This window comes from Mus pahari, chromosome 17 (genome assembly GCF_900095145.1).
Source record: "Mus pahari chromosome 17, PAHARI_EIJ_v1.1, whole genome shotgun sequence".
In the NCBI taxonomy this organism is placed as follows: domain Eukaryota; kingdom Metazoa; phylum Chordata; class Mammalia; order Rodentia; family Muridae; genus Mus; species Mus pahari.
The window spans coordinates 63,767,822-63,780,846 of NC_034606.1; the positions used below are offsets into that span (position 1 = coordinate 63,767,822).

General features: G+C 47.1%; 1 protein-coding gene across 1 annotated transcript in view; it reads left to right on the forward strand.

Annotated features, from left to right (window-relative positions):
• The window catches only part of Spats2 (spermatogenesis associated serine rich 2), a 75,208-nt gene extending 64,621 nt beyond the window's left edge, over positions 1 to 10,587 (forward strand). Inside the window, exons 10-13 of the mRNA XM_021216881.2 lie at positions 2,838 to 2,947; positions 6,217 to 6,319; positions 8,167 to 8,381; positions 9,414 to 10,587. Coding sequence (XP_021072540.1) covers positions 2,838 to 2,947; positions 6,217 to 6,319; positions 8,167 to 8,381; positions 9,414 to 9,725 — 740 coding nt within the window. The 3' untranslated portion in view covers positions 9,726 to 10,587. The remainder of the gene's footprint in view (positions 1 to 2,837; positions 2,948 to 6,216; positions 6,320 to 8,166; positions 8,382 to 9,413) is intronic.
• The last annotated feature ends 2,438 nt before the right edge of the window (positions 10,588 to 13,025 follow it).

The window sequence follows — 13,025 nt, forward strand, 5'->3', positions numbered from 1 at the left end:
GGATTTCTGAGTTCAAGGCCAGCCTGGTCTTTAAAGTGAGTTCCAGGACAGCCAGGCAGCCATGGCTACACAGAGAAACCCTGTCTCGAAAAACAACAACAAAAAAATAAGTGTTAGGCTAGAGAGCTGGCTCAGCACCTAAGAACACTCCATCTTCACCAAAACTGGTGTTCAACTTCTAGTACCCACATGATGGCTCACAAATAACACACCTCCAGTGCTGGGAGGTGTCATAACCGCCTCTGCTCTCCACAGGCACACAACACACATTGGGCCGACATACATACATGTGGGCAAGCACTCATACACATGGAAACAAATCTTTTTAAAAAGACAGAAAAAAGGAATGAAAGCCAAGTGTTGGTCTTTAGAGGGAGCTCAGTCAGTAAGAGGCACAGGGCTTGAGCTCAGTCTCCAGAAGTCACATTTAAAAACCACAGAGTGGGATAGACAGAGGCAGGCCAGACCCCTCTCACTCACTGGCAGCCAGTCTTGCCTCCTTGACTGTCAGGGGAAAAGGAATTGGCATTTGAGGGAAGACACCCAAGGCTATGTGGCCATGTGTGCACTGCACCTGACTTTCTTAGGGATTTAGTTCGGATGGTCGTACACAGCAAACATTGCTAGCTGTCTCACGGCCCTGGGTGTAAAGTTCTATATGTGTCAGTAATTGAATTTGACTGTACACAATAGAGTGACCCAGGTAAATGCATTTCCTGTTCTCTTGTGAAGAAGCCCAGAGATAACTAATATGTAGTTAGCAGGGCCTCACTAACATGACATTGGGACCCAGGTTCCTCTCTCCTTTCTAGCCACCTTTACAGCATGCTCTGGTCAAAAGATAACTCCCAAGGATTCCGTAAAGAAGGGGTGAGCATCACATGACTCTTTAGACCGCTGTAAGCTAGAGCTTGCCGTTGGGCCCACCCTCTGCTCGCTCACATCAGTGGTGAATGCTGAGCTGGGGCACGCACCATGTCAGCTGGAGCAAGGCCCAAACTAGGTCTAGACCCAGGAACATTGGTACTCAACGTTTTTATTTTGATGTCATACATTTTGGGTTGATTTCTCAAGGCAGGGACTTGCTGTACTGCTGAGACCAGCCTAGAACTCAGTATGTGGCCCAGGCTAGCCTTGCCATCACAGTCCTGCCTCAGCTGTCATAGGCATGGGTCCTCAGACCTGGCTTAACCTGGGGCTTCTGACAGGAAGAAAAGGAGAAGGCCTTACTCTTTCTAACAGGCTTTGTCATAAGCCTCTGCTTCAGCTGCCCAGGGACCCTCTTTACTTTAAAATAAATAGATCCCTTTAAAGGGGGCTGGAGAGATGGGTCTGCAGTTAAGAGCACTTGCCGAGGACCTGGCTCTGGTTCCCAGCATCCACATAGTGGCTCACACAGTCTGTTAATTCCAGTTCCAGGGAGTCCAATGCCCCCTTCTGGCCTCTGAGACCACAGACACGGTACACACACATGCATTGCAGGCAAAACACCCATATGTTTATGTTTATAAGATAAAGTAAAAAGCTAAAGGTTATTAAATAAATTGAATAAATGCACCTTAATTTCTTGTCAGTGGCTCCCTCTTCAAAGCATAATGGTTGGTCCCTTTGTCTGAAAGGCCACATCCTCTGAATAACTAGAGCTCTCCTCAGGCTAGCGATGGCGTGTTAGGGCTTGTGTCCATAAACTAAAGGAAGAGACCATGTCCCCTTCCTCTAGGTTATATCCACAGAAAAAGAGAATTAGAGTAAGAATTCCTGCCGCTACGTGGTAGCGGTGGTGGGGCACACCTTTTAACCCCAGCATTCAGGAGGCAGAGGCAGGCAGATCTCTGTGAGTTGGAGGTCAGCCTGGTCTACAGAGTGAGTTCCAGGACAGCCAGGGCTACACAGAGAAACCCTGTCTTGAAAAGCCAAAACGAAAAAGAAACAAAAGAAAAAATGAAAGAGAAAATGGTGATCAGCTCTTGCAGGACAGAGCTGGGCATAATGGCTTAAGTATGTAATTCCAGTATGTGGCAGGCTGGGGCAGAAGATCACATGCCATCCTGCGCTGCAGAGTTGAGACAAGCTTGGACCTCAGAATGAGATCTGTCTCAAAACAACCTCTCTAGAGATCAGTTCCCAGGCTGGTGGTGACGTTTCTTGGCTTATTTGTCTGACTGCTCCTAGCTTAGCTTTTTAGGGAGGACTTTTTGTTTTTGTTTTTAATCTGTTCTTTACCATATCTGTAGAAACAGGTGCTTTTTAAAAAAGAGTTTAAGAGCTTGAATATCTGTCATCAGTAGATGTAGTAACTAATTGGGTGTGTCTGTAGAGTGGACATGCGACATGAGCAGCAGGTTAACAGTGGCTCTGGTAAAGGGAAGATGGTGTGTCTTATAGACTCGGTTTGAGGGGGGAGAGATCTGTGCTCTACATAAAGAGACAGTGTTTGGCCTATGCAAAGGAAGTTGTTAGTGGTTCTCTGACCAGAGACAACAAAGCCAGAAGTGGTGGGAGGGATACTTCTGCTTTTAATTTTGTATCTCTTTGTTCTTGATGAATTTTGTGTCAAATGTTATACATATTTCTGTCTTCATTTGTATGCTTCTTGAGAGGTGGGGGTTAAGGAGAGGAGAGAGAAGTGGAAGATGATTTTATAAGTCCTGTAATTCATACGTGCTTGCCTTTTAACTGCCCTCAAGAGACCCCTCAGCTGGAAGCTGAGCCTTTGGTATCTTCAGTTTCTGCGTGAGTGGGCAGCTAGGCCCTTGACTGTCGGGATACACACTGAGGCAGGTGCTCGCTGTTCCTCTAACTGCAGCATAAACGTGATGCTCCTTTTTCTTGCACAGTGGAAATCTTGCTCAGCCGGCAAAAGAAAGCAGAGCTTCTAAAGAAGATGACAGATGTGGCCGTTCGCATGTCAGAGGAGCAGTTGGTTGAACTCAGGGCCGATATCAAGGTGAGACTCCCTTCTTTCATCAACTCTCGGGACCAGCCAGCACAGCAGATCTCCAGGGGTCATGGCTTCACCTAACACCCTAACCCACGAGCTTCCCTTCTGAGCTTGGCCCCTTTCCAGACTTTTTATTTTATTTATTTTTTTTTTTTTTTTTTTACTTTTATTTTTTTGGTTTTTTGAGACAGGGTTTCTCTGTGCAGTCCTGGCTGTCCTGGAACTCACTCTGTAGACCAGGCTGGCCTCGAACTCAGAAATCCACCTGCCTCTGCCTCCCAAGTGCCAGACTTTTTCTTTAAATGGTTCTGTCATCTATCCAGTGTTCTGGTAGGAAATCTTAGGAAACATCTGTATTTCTCGAATTAAGTCTGTCAGGAGACCCTGCCCATCCTTGGACTTGCTGTTGAATCTTGTTTTTCGTTCCATTCCACCATAAAGATGAAGCACCATCACCTGTTGTTTAGCTTCTGTGGTCGGCTTGGTTGAGTCTTTCCCATTGTCCTGATTTTCCCTGCTCACACTTTAGGATAAACACTATAATCCTTACACTGACTGCTGGGCTCTGTACGCACTGGCTCTGAAGCCACCCCGTGCCACCCCCGTGCCACCCCAGGCTCCTTTTGTGTTCTTCCTCTAGTCATGTTAAGGAGCCATTGGCAGACCCTCGCTGGCCCTCCTGTTAAAAGGACTCCACGCATGCTTCCCATCTGTCCTGAGCCACTGGTGGGTTCCCCTCCTTCCCGAGTCCTGTCATGTCCTCTGTATTGGGCTTTCATAGCACAGTTAACAGAGTTTTATGTGTCAAATCTGTCTGGCTCACTAGACTGTGATCAGTACTAAGTAATAGACTGTGATCAGTACTAAGTAGTACCTGGCACACTAGCTTAGAACATGTTTTTAACAGTTTGGTCAATTCTTGTTTTATAAAAAATGTTAACAATTTAAGATCTTTATTGTATTTTAATCTCCTCATAAACACTCCTGAAGTTTGGCATTCATACCTTTATTGTTTATCTAAGGCCTTTCTCACTGTGTAGCCCAAACTGACCTCAACTTTCAGACACTCTTGCCTGTGCCTCCTGAGTGTGAGGATTACGAATGTGAGCACCATGCTTGCCTGGTATCTTTAAAACTTTTATAAATAATAATGTTGGGAGCCCTAGAGAGCTGGCTCACAGGTTGAGAGCACTGATTACTTTTCCAGCACCCACACGGCAGTTAACAACCATTTGTAATTCCAATTTCAGAGTAACTGGTGCTTTCTTCTGGCCTCATATTCTACATGTACATACATGCAGGCAGAACACTCATACATAAAATAAAAATAAATAAACCTTGGGGAGGGGAGAGGGCACTGGTTAAGAATGCTTGCTGCTTTGCCAAGGGGCCGGCTTCAGTTCTCAGCACTCACACGGTGGCTCACAACTGTCTATGGCTCCAGTTGCAGGGGCTTCAACACCCTCTTCTGTCCAAGGCCTCCTTGGGCACCTGGTCCACATGAAGTATACATACATAGACTCAAGCAATTACTTGTTACACATAAAGGAAAGTACATGAATTGTTCAAAAAAAATGTATTTCTGAGAATAAGTGTGTGACCCCCAGAGAAGTTGGACTGTCGGTTCCCATGGAAAGTCTGTTCTGAGTCATTTACAAACAGGAAGCTTTTGAGCAACGAGTTGGGGCAGGGGAGGGGGCCTTTCTCTTCCTAAGCCTTTCACCGCTGCTGTTTCTGAACATGGGCTTTGCTCCCATGTTTGAGAGGAATGCTTCCCATGCAGGCCTACGATGGCCTGGAGAAAGGTCGGACATGGGGTAAGGTCAGCTAGGCCCTTCCAGGTCCCTGTTCACACAGACCTGCTGAGAACCTCCTGTCCCTCACTCCTTCCCTGAGAACTGATTGGTGTGTAAGAGCCCGGAGGTGTAAACTGTCAGCGACGTCCCTACTCCCTGATAGTCCATTACAACATTGGATGGTGTCCTCCCCACACTGGTGCCACTCAGTCTCATTCAACTGCTTGGGAGACACCAGAAACCCCTTTGTAATTAGATGAGAGTTCTGGCTCCCCTGGGCGTCATCTGTTCTCTTCCTACGAGGCTAAAAGGTTTCTAGAAATATTCGTGCAGGCTGACTAAGAATCTAACCTGTTTCTTTCCATGTTTTAACGCACTGAAGTAGGTGCTGTGCAATTTAAGTGTCTGATTTCCAGATCATTGTACTTCTGTCATTTCTATTATGTCTTTGGCTCAACAAAGCCTAGAATTTGTTTCAGAATTAACATGAGGCAGATATTCTATATCGGAACGTACCGCCACAGGGGCGTTGTGTGCTCTCCTAAGCTGCAGTGTGCTCAGAATTTTTAGGATGTCAAATCTCAAGGGTAATTTTTCTCTTCTTTCCCTTTTGGTATTTCTGGATACGTTCCAAGAATTCGGATGTGTTTGCAGTGGGTGTCGGCTTCCCAGTGAGGAGGAGTGCTCCAGGCGCTTCAGCTGCTGCCCACTTGCTCTGACCTCTGAACTTGGTGTTTCACCTTCTCCTGTGCAGTGGGGGTGGGCAGAGGGATGATCCCACCCACCAAGACACTGTTTGTCTCCTAGGTCCCTACAGGTGCCTCATTCCTGACATGATCTTGTCGCATACTTTCCATAGTATAGTGAGCTTTTGACCCAGCGGGCTGGTCGGCACAGTCTGTGTTTAAAAGGATTAAATCGCTCGCAGCACAAATGTCTCGTTTGCAGAGTTGCCTTTCCACGTGAATGATTTTCCATCTCAAGAAATTGCTCCTATTTCAAAGACTCTGAAGTCCTCTTTTACAAGGAGACAATATGGCTTTTCTTAGGAGGTTTCTACTGAAGGACAACAAACCATCTACCTAACGGGGTCATTGTGGGAGCCATGAGTACAGGCTGCCTTTGCTTCTGTGTAAAACGGACCCATGTGGCGAATACTCCAGTAGGGAGATGACTCTTTGCTATAAATTCTTCCTCCCTCCCTTCCTCCCTTCCTTCCTTCTCATTCCTATAGGTTATAACCATTGGTTGTTGGCCATTTATAACATCTCATCAAACTATGAAGCTTGTCTCTGGGCCCTTGAGAAAATGGGTGTACTTGTCGGATTACTCAGCATTGGTAATGGGATGGTCATTTAACAAACTTTAAAGCAGTAAAATGAGAAAGTTAAGGATAACTCTGTTTCCCGTACGTAGATGTGGTTTTAACTCTGTATGCAGTGCTTGTGTTACCTGGGACCTTTCCTCTCTTTTCTCCAGCACTTTGTTAGTGAGCGGAAATATGATGAAGATCTTGGAAGGGTAGCCCGCTTCACCTGTGATGTGGAGACTCTGAAACAGAGTATTGATTCATTCGGACAAGGTGAGGGGGGGGAGGTCCGGACCTTAGATGCGGAGGAGACTGTCCTCTGATGGAGAAGGCACGTGTTTTGACTGGCCTGTCTACTGCACACTCCTAGGTGCCTCTTGTCTTGGGTTTGTGAAAACTCAGTGGGCTACAAAGGAATCCCTTTGACTGTAAAGACTAGTATTTGCCAGTCCTGAAGTATGAGATGGTTTTTATTCTTTTGGAGTCTAGACTGCTGGCTACAAATTTGCTAAGTCTCCAGGCTGGTCTTAAACTCCCACCTCTCTTGCCTCCGTCTTCCAGGTGCCCCGACACCCGGCAGAGCGGCAGCGCACTCTCTTCCATTATGTTCTGCTGAGTTGAGAGGTGTGCGGTACAATAGTGTGAGGGGCAGGCGCCTGCGGCAACAGGGCAAACCTGCTTCAGCATTGATATCCTGGACCTTTTTCATTCCTTCAAGTAGAGACAACAGTTCTTGTCTTGCTAGGCACATAAGAGACCCTTAAGTGGTAGCATCACGAGTGGGAAAGAGCTGGGGCTGGAGAGACAGCTTGGGGTTGAAAGGACTTGCTTCTCTCCCAAAGGACCAGAGTTCAGTTCCCAGGACACACGTTGGGTAGCTATGAGTCACCATAACTCGAGCCCCAGGCGTCCCTCTTCTGGGCACTTGCACACACAGAGACACATATACTGGAGCAAATAAAAATAAATCATGGGGCTCGAGAGATGACTCAGCGATTAAGAGCGCTTAATAAGCGTTGCTCTTATAAAGGACCTAAGTTTGGTTCCGAGTACCCACATGGTAGAATACTACCATCCTTAACTCCTGTTCCAAGAGATTGAGCGTCTTCTTTTGACTTCCATGGGGACCAGGCACATGGTGCGTATCTACATTCAGGCTAAACACTTATATACACAAAGTAAAAACTTTTTTTTTAAGGGGGAGAACATAGAGGGGCTCTGAGTGAGAGTTAGTAATCACACATTAACAATAGAGCAGGCTCCGAACATGCTCCCCTCTCCTCCTCCTCAATGTTGACACTGGGGCTGTAAGTGGTGCTAGCCCCGCTGCATCACAACACAAAAGAGTGAAATGGTGGCCTCAGAGTGGTGACTGTTAACCCGTCACAGACCAGGCTTCAAGCCAAGAAGACATCCAAGGAAGACTTTAGACCATTGACATCTGGTAACATTTGAATTGAAAATACTAAAGGTTCTTGGTTATATTGGTTTATTGAGTTTGGGGCTATTTTAGCAGAGAGAAGCTTGGAAAGGCACGTCTGTTGCAAAGACAAGTACTATTTATATAACCATATAAATATATTTATGTGTAGTTCTATTTATATAACTATTGTCACCTTACGTCACTACCATACTTCACAAGTTCTAGTTCTACTTAACTGGTCTGACTCTTGTACCCTTACATCATTGCATTTAAAAAGGATTTAGCAGAGATTTGATTGTTTACATTGCTCTTGGTTTGCAAAGTCTGTCCTTCGGGACTGTTCCTTGGAACATACGGCCCTTCCTGTCATTCCCAGGGTTTAGTCTACAATCAGGAATTTAAGTAAAGGATATGCTGATAAGCTGTCAGTGCTGGGGGGTGGGGGGAAAGAGGGGGCATATGGTTTGATCTGTACTCCTCTTTCTAGGAATGTTTTACAAAGCAGTGGGGTTTGAGAACTTGGTGAAGTAGATTCTGCTCCCACTGCACATGAGTTCTGGACCTTACAGCCTGCTGGCCAGGCTTGTGCAGCAAGCCTTTTACACACTGAGACATCCCTCAAACAGTTCTTTTCCTTAATTGCTCATCATGAAACGTATCATAGGACCACAACATAGTCCGCATGTTTCTGTTTCAGTGTCTCATCCAAAGAACAGCTATTCAACCCGATCTCGATGCAGCTTGGTGGCACCTGTGTCCTTGAGTGGCCCAAGTGATGGCTCTGCTGCTTCTTCCTCCCCTGATGCCTCTGTTCCTAGCCTCCCAGGTGCTAACAAGAGAAACTGTGCCCCAAGAGAGGCCTCTGCAGCCATGACAAACTCCAGTGACCGGCCCTGCCAGGCTCATCGGGAGGTAAGCTGGCTCTGAGCATGCCATGGATGAGCGACCCTAGTTGTTGGCGTCTAAGTGCTCGTAGCGCACTGTTGCCTTCTCCTTGGCTTTTCTCCATGACTGTTTTTGCATCCATCCTGTCTCAGTTCCTAAGAAATCGTTTGAGATGCTGTTGTAAACCATCAGCAGACTGAGACTTCCCGTTGCCCCAGACAGCTGACTTTGGTTTGTTAGCAGTTTGTTGTGGATTGTATTGTCTGGTAATTAGTCACACTGGGAGTTGTGCACCCATCTCAGGGTAGTCCGTGTGGCAAGTTCTCCACCGTGCATCTGAAAGCTGCAGGACTTGAGAACCCTAAATGAGTAGATCAAGGAAGGAAAAAGTGAACCCGCCAGGGGGAAGAGAAAAGTCTAGAAAGTCTAGAAAAGTCTAGAAAGCAGCAGAGAGATCCAGTCTCTTTTCCTTGGTTTGAAAGACACACAAACACAAGAGCAGTCTAAAGCTATACATAATTCTAAAGAACTAAGAGCATTGGAACTGGAAGACAAAAAAGCCGGTCCTGTAAGCTTCCTGGGTTGGAATGAGAAGGCGTGCTCTCGCTGGCCGCAGAGTGGTGTAATCTGCAGCTCACAACACGCAGCACAGTAGACCGTGTGCTGCAGCTCTCAACATGCAGCACAGCAGACCGTGTGCTTTTACTGTGCTGTGTGCACCTACTGCCCTGGTGGCTTAGGACTGCTGTGCAGGCGTCATACGGCACTCATCTGATGGGGAGCTTGTAGCTTTCCTTCTGGGTTTCCTTTCTTCCTGTGGGCATCTAAAGAGTCAGAAACTCCTCCTGAGAAGAGCCAGGCCTGCGAGGCCAGGAAAGATTAGTAAAGGAGAGATTAGTAAAGGTGTTTTAATATGATCAGGTGACAGGCTGGACTGGCTGATAGAGCGGATCCCAAGCACAGTTTTGCTATCAGAACACTGCTACAAACCAAACAGAAACAAACCAGGCATCATGACGACAGAGCACCTGAACGTTGTATTGCTTCTTTTCACTGTAGGTATTTCCAGGCACCAGGAGAGGAGGACAAGGCTACCGGGCACAAAGCCAAAAGACCTCTGACCCCCCAAACCAAGGGCGGCATGACAGTGTGGGCCGCTACAGAAACAGCTCATGGTACTCTTCCGGGCCCAGGTACCAGGGTGTTCCACCACAAGCCCCAGGAAACGCTGGCGAGCGGAGTCGCCCTTACTCTGCAGGGACCAATGGAACTGGAGCCATCTCGGAGCCTAGCCCACCCAAGCCTTCGTTCAAAAAGGGGCTCCCACAGCGCAAACCAAGGGCCTCTCAGGCTGAAGCTGCGAACTCTTGAGGGGAATTCCAGTTGGCCTCTCTTCTCTCCCATCCAGTTCAACCTAATAACTGGACTTTAGGAAATGTATACTTAGATTTAATAACAAAAAGAAATTTATGCATATCTCTTTGGACCATCCTGAATATTTTTGATTTCTTCTCTCCTTATTTTTTGAATGAAAGCTGTTCCCTTGGCCTCTCCTGGTGATGTGGACTGACTCTGCTTGGTCGTTTTTCACCAGGGACCAGGGCAACTCTTGCCAGTTTTCCCAAAGGTGAGCTGCCTTCTTCCCAGTGCACCTCACCTCCAGCTGCTTACCACAGAGGCTCACGGGAGGAAGACTCTCGCCCTAGTCCCGCCTCCAGTCCATTCGAAGCAGATGCCACAGGTGCCTGCCAGGTTCCCACCAATTGACTGTTTGAGCGGGGGCAGAAATGAGGGGTTTTATACAGTACTAGGTCAGCCATAAAAGGGAAATGTGTGTTCGTGAAACAGAGAGAGCACGGGGACATCTGAGAACCTGCCTCTGTCTGGAATGTGCCTGAGATCTGACACTCGAGTCAGGGTTTCCGTCCCACACTTGGCACCGTACCTTAACCTGCGGTTTCTTCCAAATGCCCAAAGCCTTGCTTCCTCTTATCTTAGGCTGAAACCCAGCCTCAGGAAATCTATGTGAAAGTAGCATTTTAAGTTTTTTAAAAGAAAAAATGTTTTTCTTTGTTTCAGTGTTTGGAGATTTTTGTTGTTTTCCTTCCCTTTCCTGAATCCTGTTATGAACCAATTTTATATAATATAATTAGTGTTAATCCAAGGTGTTACTCGTCACCGTGGCTGCGGTCATCTTTATAAGTGAATAAATAAAAGCTAGTGCATCACATGACTCCCTAGTGCCTTCTCTCTAGGCCTCATGGGTAGAAGTCACTCGGACAGCCTGTTCTGTGCTTAGATGATGGTGTCGGATCCCAGCTCCTCTGTCCACTGCTGCCTTGTTTTAGAACCAAATTAGACGTGGAAGGCAGGTGGGGTGAGCAAGCACAACTGTTCCCGATGGGGAGGAGCACTCAGCACGTGAGGAGCACCACCACTGCCCACTTCTCTCCCAGACAGCTGCAGGTCATAGTGTGCCTGTCTCCCCAGCTCCCTGTCCCTTGGCAGGTAGTGAGTGTAACCGTGTCTTTGAGCTCATGTACAGGTGCTGCTGTCGCCAGTCATCCTCTTTCCCCACCAGTGTCTGCCATGTAACAGCACTTCTTCCTTGTGGATATTCTCTCCAAGCCCCAAGTTCTCCTGCCTCGGGGCCTGACCTCCTGGCCCGCAGAGGGGCCCCCCGAACTGCTGTCTGAAGAAGGAAAGGAGTGGGGAGAGGAGAGGGAAAAGGAGACGCTGACTGTACCCAGTAAGGCAGCAGTCACAGTATGCGGAAGCCACTTTCCAAGGGGCTGGGCACTAAGGGCCTCTGGCAGGAGCTCAAGGGGCTTTAGCCTGCCTTTCCTGATGAATTGTCCTAACTTGACAGGAGCCCAGACGCTGAGGTGACCCTGAAGGGCTAAGAGAGCATCCCTCTTTTGTTGTCTCCCCCTTTTTTCATAAAAAGAGATCATGTTGTCTGTTTGGGGCCCTACTCTTCAGCCACACTGAAATTTTACCGTTTTGTTTTATATTTTAGCTTAGGGGTTAAGTCCAAGGACACAATGGGTAAGCAAGTGTCTAGCATTGAAATAAACCTTCAGCTCCCTCTTAAGTTTTCCTTTTGAGACAGAGTCTTCCTACACTGCCCTGGTAGACCTCAAGCTTGCGATGTGCTCACCTCGGCCTGAGGAGCTCAGGTTACAGACATGCCACTGTGCCTACTCATAACCTTTTGGAAAAAAAAATATGGAGAAACAGCTATTGGCAAGGTTGCTCTGCAAGTTTACCGGCCCAGGCGCAGGTTCAGATCCCCAGCCAGACACTGTGGTGCAGATCTGGAACCCCAGAGCTGGGGAGGCATTGACAGATGGTCCTAGAATTTTCCTGGCCCTGGATTCTAGCCAGTCAGCAAGCCAAGTTCAGTGAGAGACCCTGTCTCAAAAAAAAAACAAGGTGGAAGTGCCAGAGATGTGGCTCAGTGGCTAAGACCATTTGCCTCTTCAGAGCACCCATATTGGTTGGTTCCAAATCCCTGCAACTCCAGCTCCAGAGAAACAGACACCCTCTTCTGGCTCCACAGCCCCTGTGCCCATGTGGTGGGAAACAAGGTAGAAGCGGATAGACAATCACTTCTGACATGAACCTTTGACGTATGTGTACACACATACCTGCATGTTCCACACACACTATACACATACCACACGTACACATTATTCACTTAGTATATGCACTATACACATAACACACATATACTTTACACATATCACATACACACTATACACATCACACACACTATACACATAACACACATACTTTATACACATGACACATATACACTACACACCACATACACACACTATACATATACCACATACACTATACACATACACACTATATACATACCACATACAAACACTATACACATATCACACACTATACACACATACATACATATACCTACTCAATAATATATATACACATTACATATACATACATTCTGTATGCACATATACATATGCACACACTGTGTATATATATGCTAGCTGGATATATGGTTGAATGTTTATAATCCTTGCACTTGGGAGGCTGGTCACCAAAAGTTCAAGGCTAGCCTGGCTTGATTAGTGAGTTCTATGCCAGTTAGGACTAAGCAGTGAGACCCTTCCTCAACAACTTTAAAAGGGGGGCAGTGTTTTAGTCATAAGACTCAGTGGTAATAGACTGTCCTGTCATAAGCAAGACCCTGAGTTTAGACCCTAGCACCAAACCCCCTCCAAACCAAAAGGATATGTGATAAAAACAAGCAAACAAAACCTCTTTGTTTTTTAAATGAGGTATATTCATTCACTTAAAGTATTTGTGTGTGCAGTTGTTCTAGAAGACCAGCAGGGGGCATCAGATCTCATCCCACTTGCAGCTGGAGTCACAGTGTTGAGTTGCCCAGTGTGAGTGCTAGGAAACACACAACAGTCCTCTGCAAGAGCAGGGCTCTCCTAACCTCTGAGTCCCCTCTGCAGTCTCCACCTGACCGCCCACCACCTTGTCTCTCCCTGACCGCCCACCACCTTGTTGTCTCTCCCTGACCNCCCACCACCTTGTTGTCTCTCCCTGACCGCCCACCACCTTGTCTCTCCCTGACCGCCCACCACCTTGTTGTCTCTCCCTGACCGCCCACCACCTTGTTGTCTC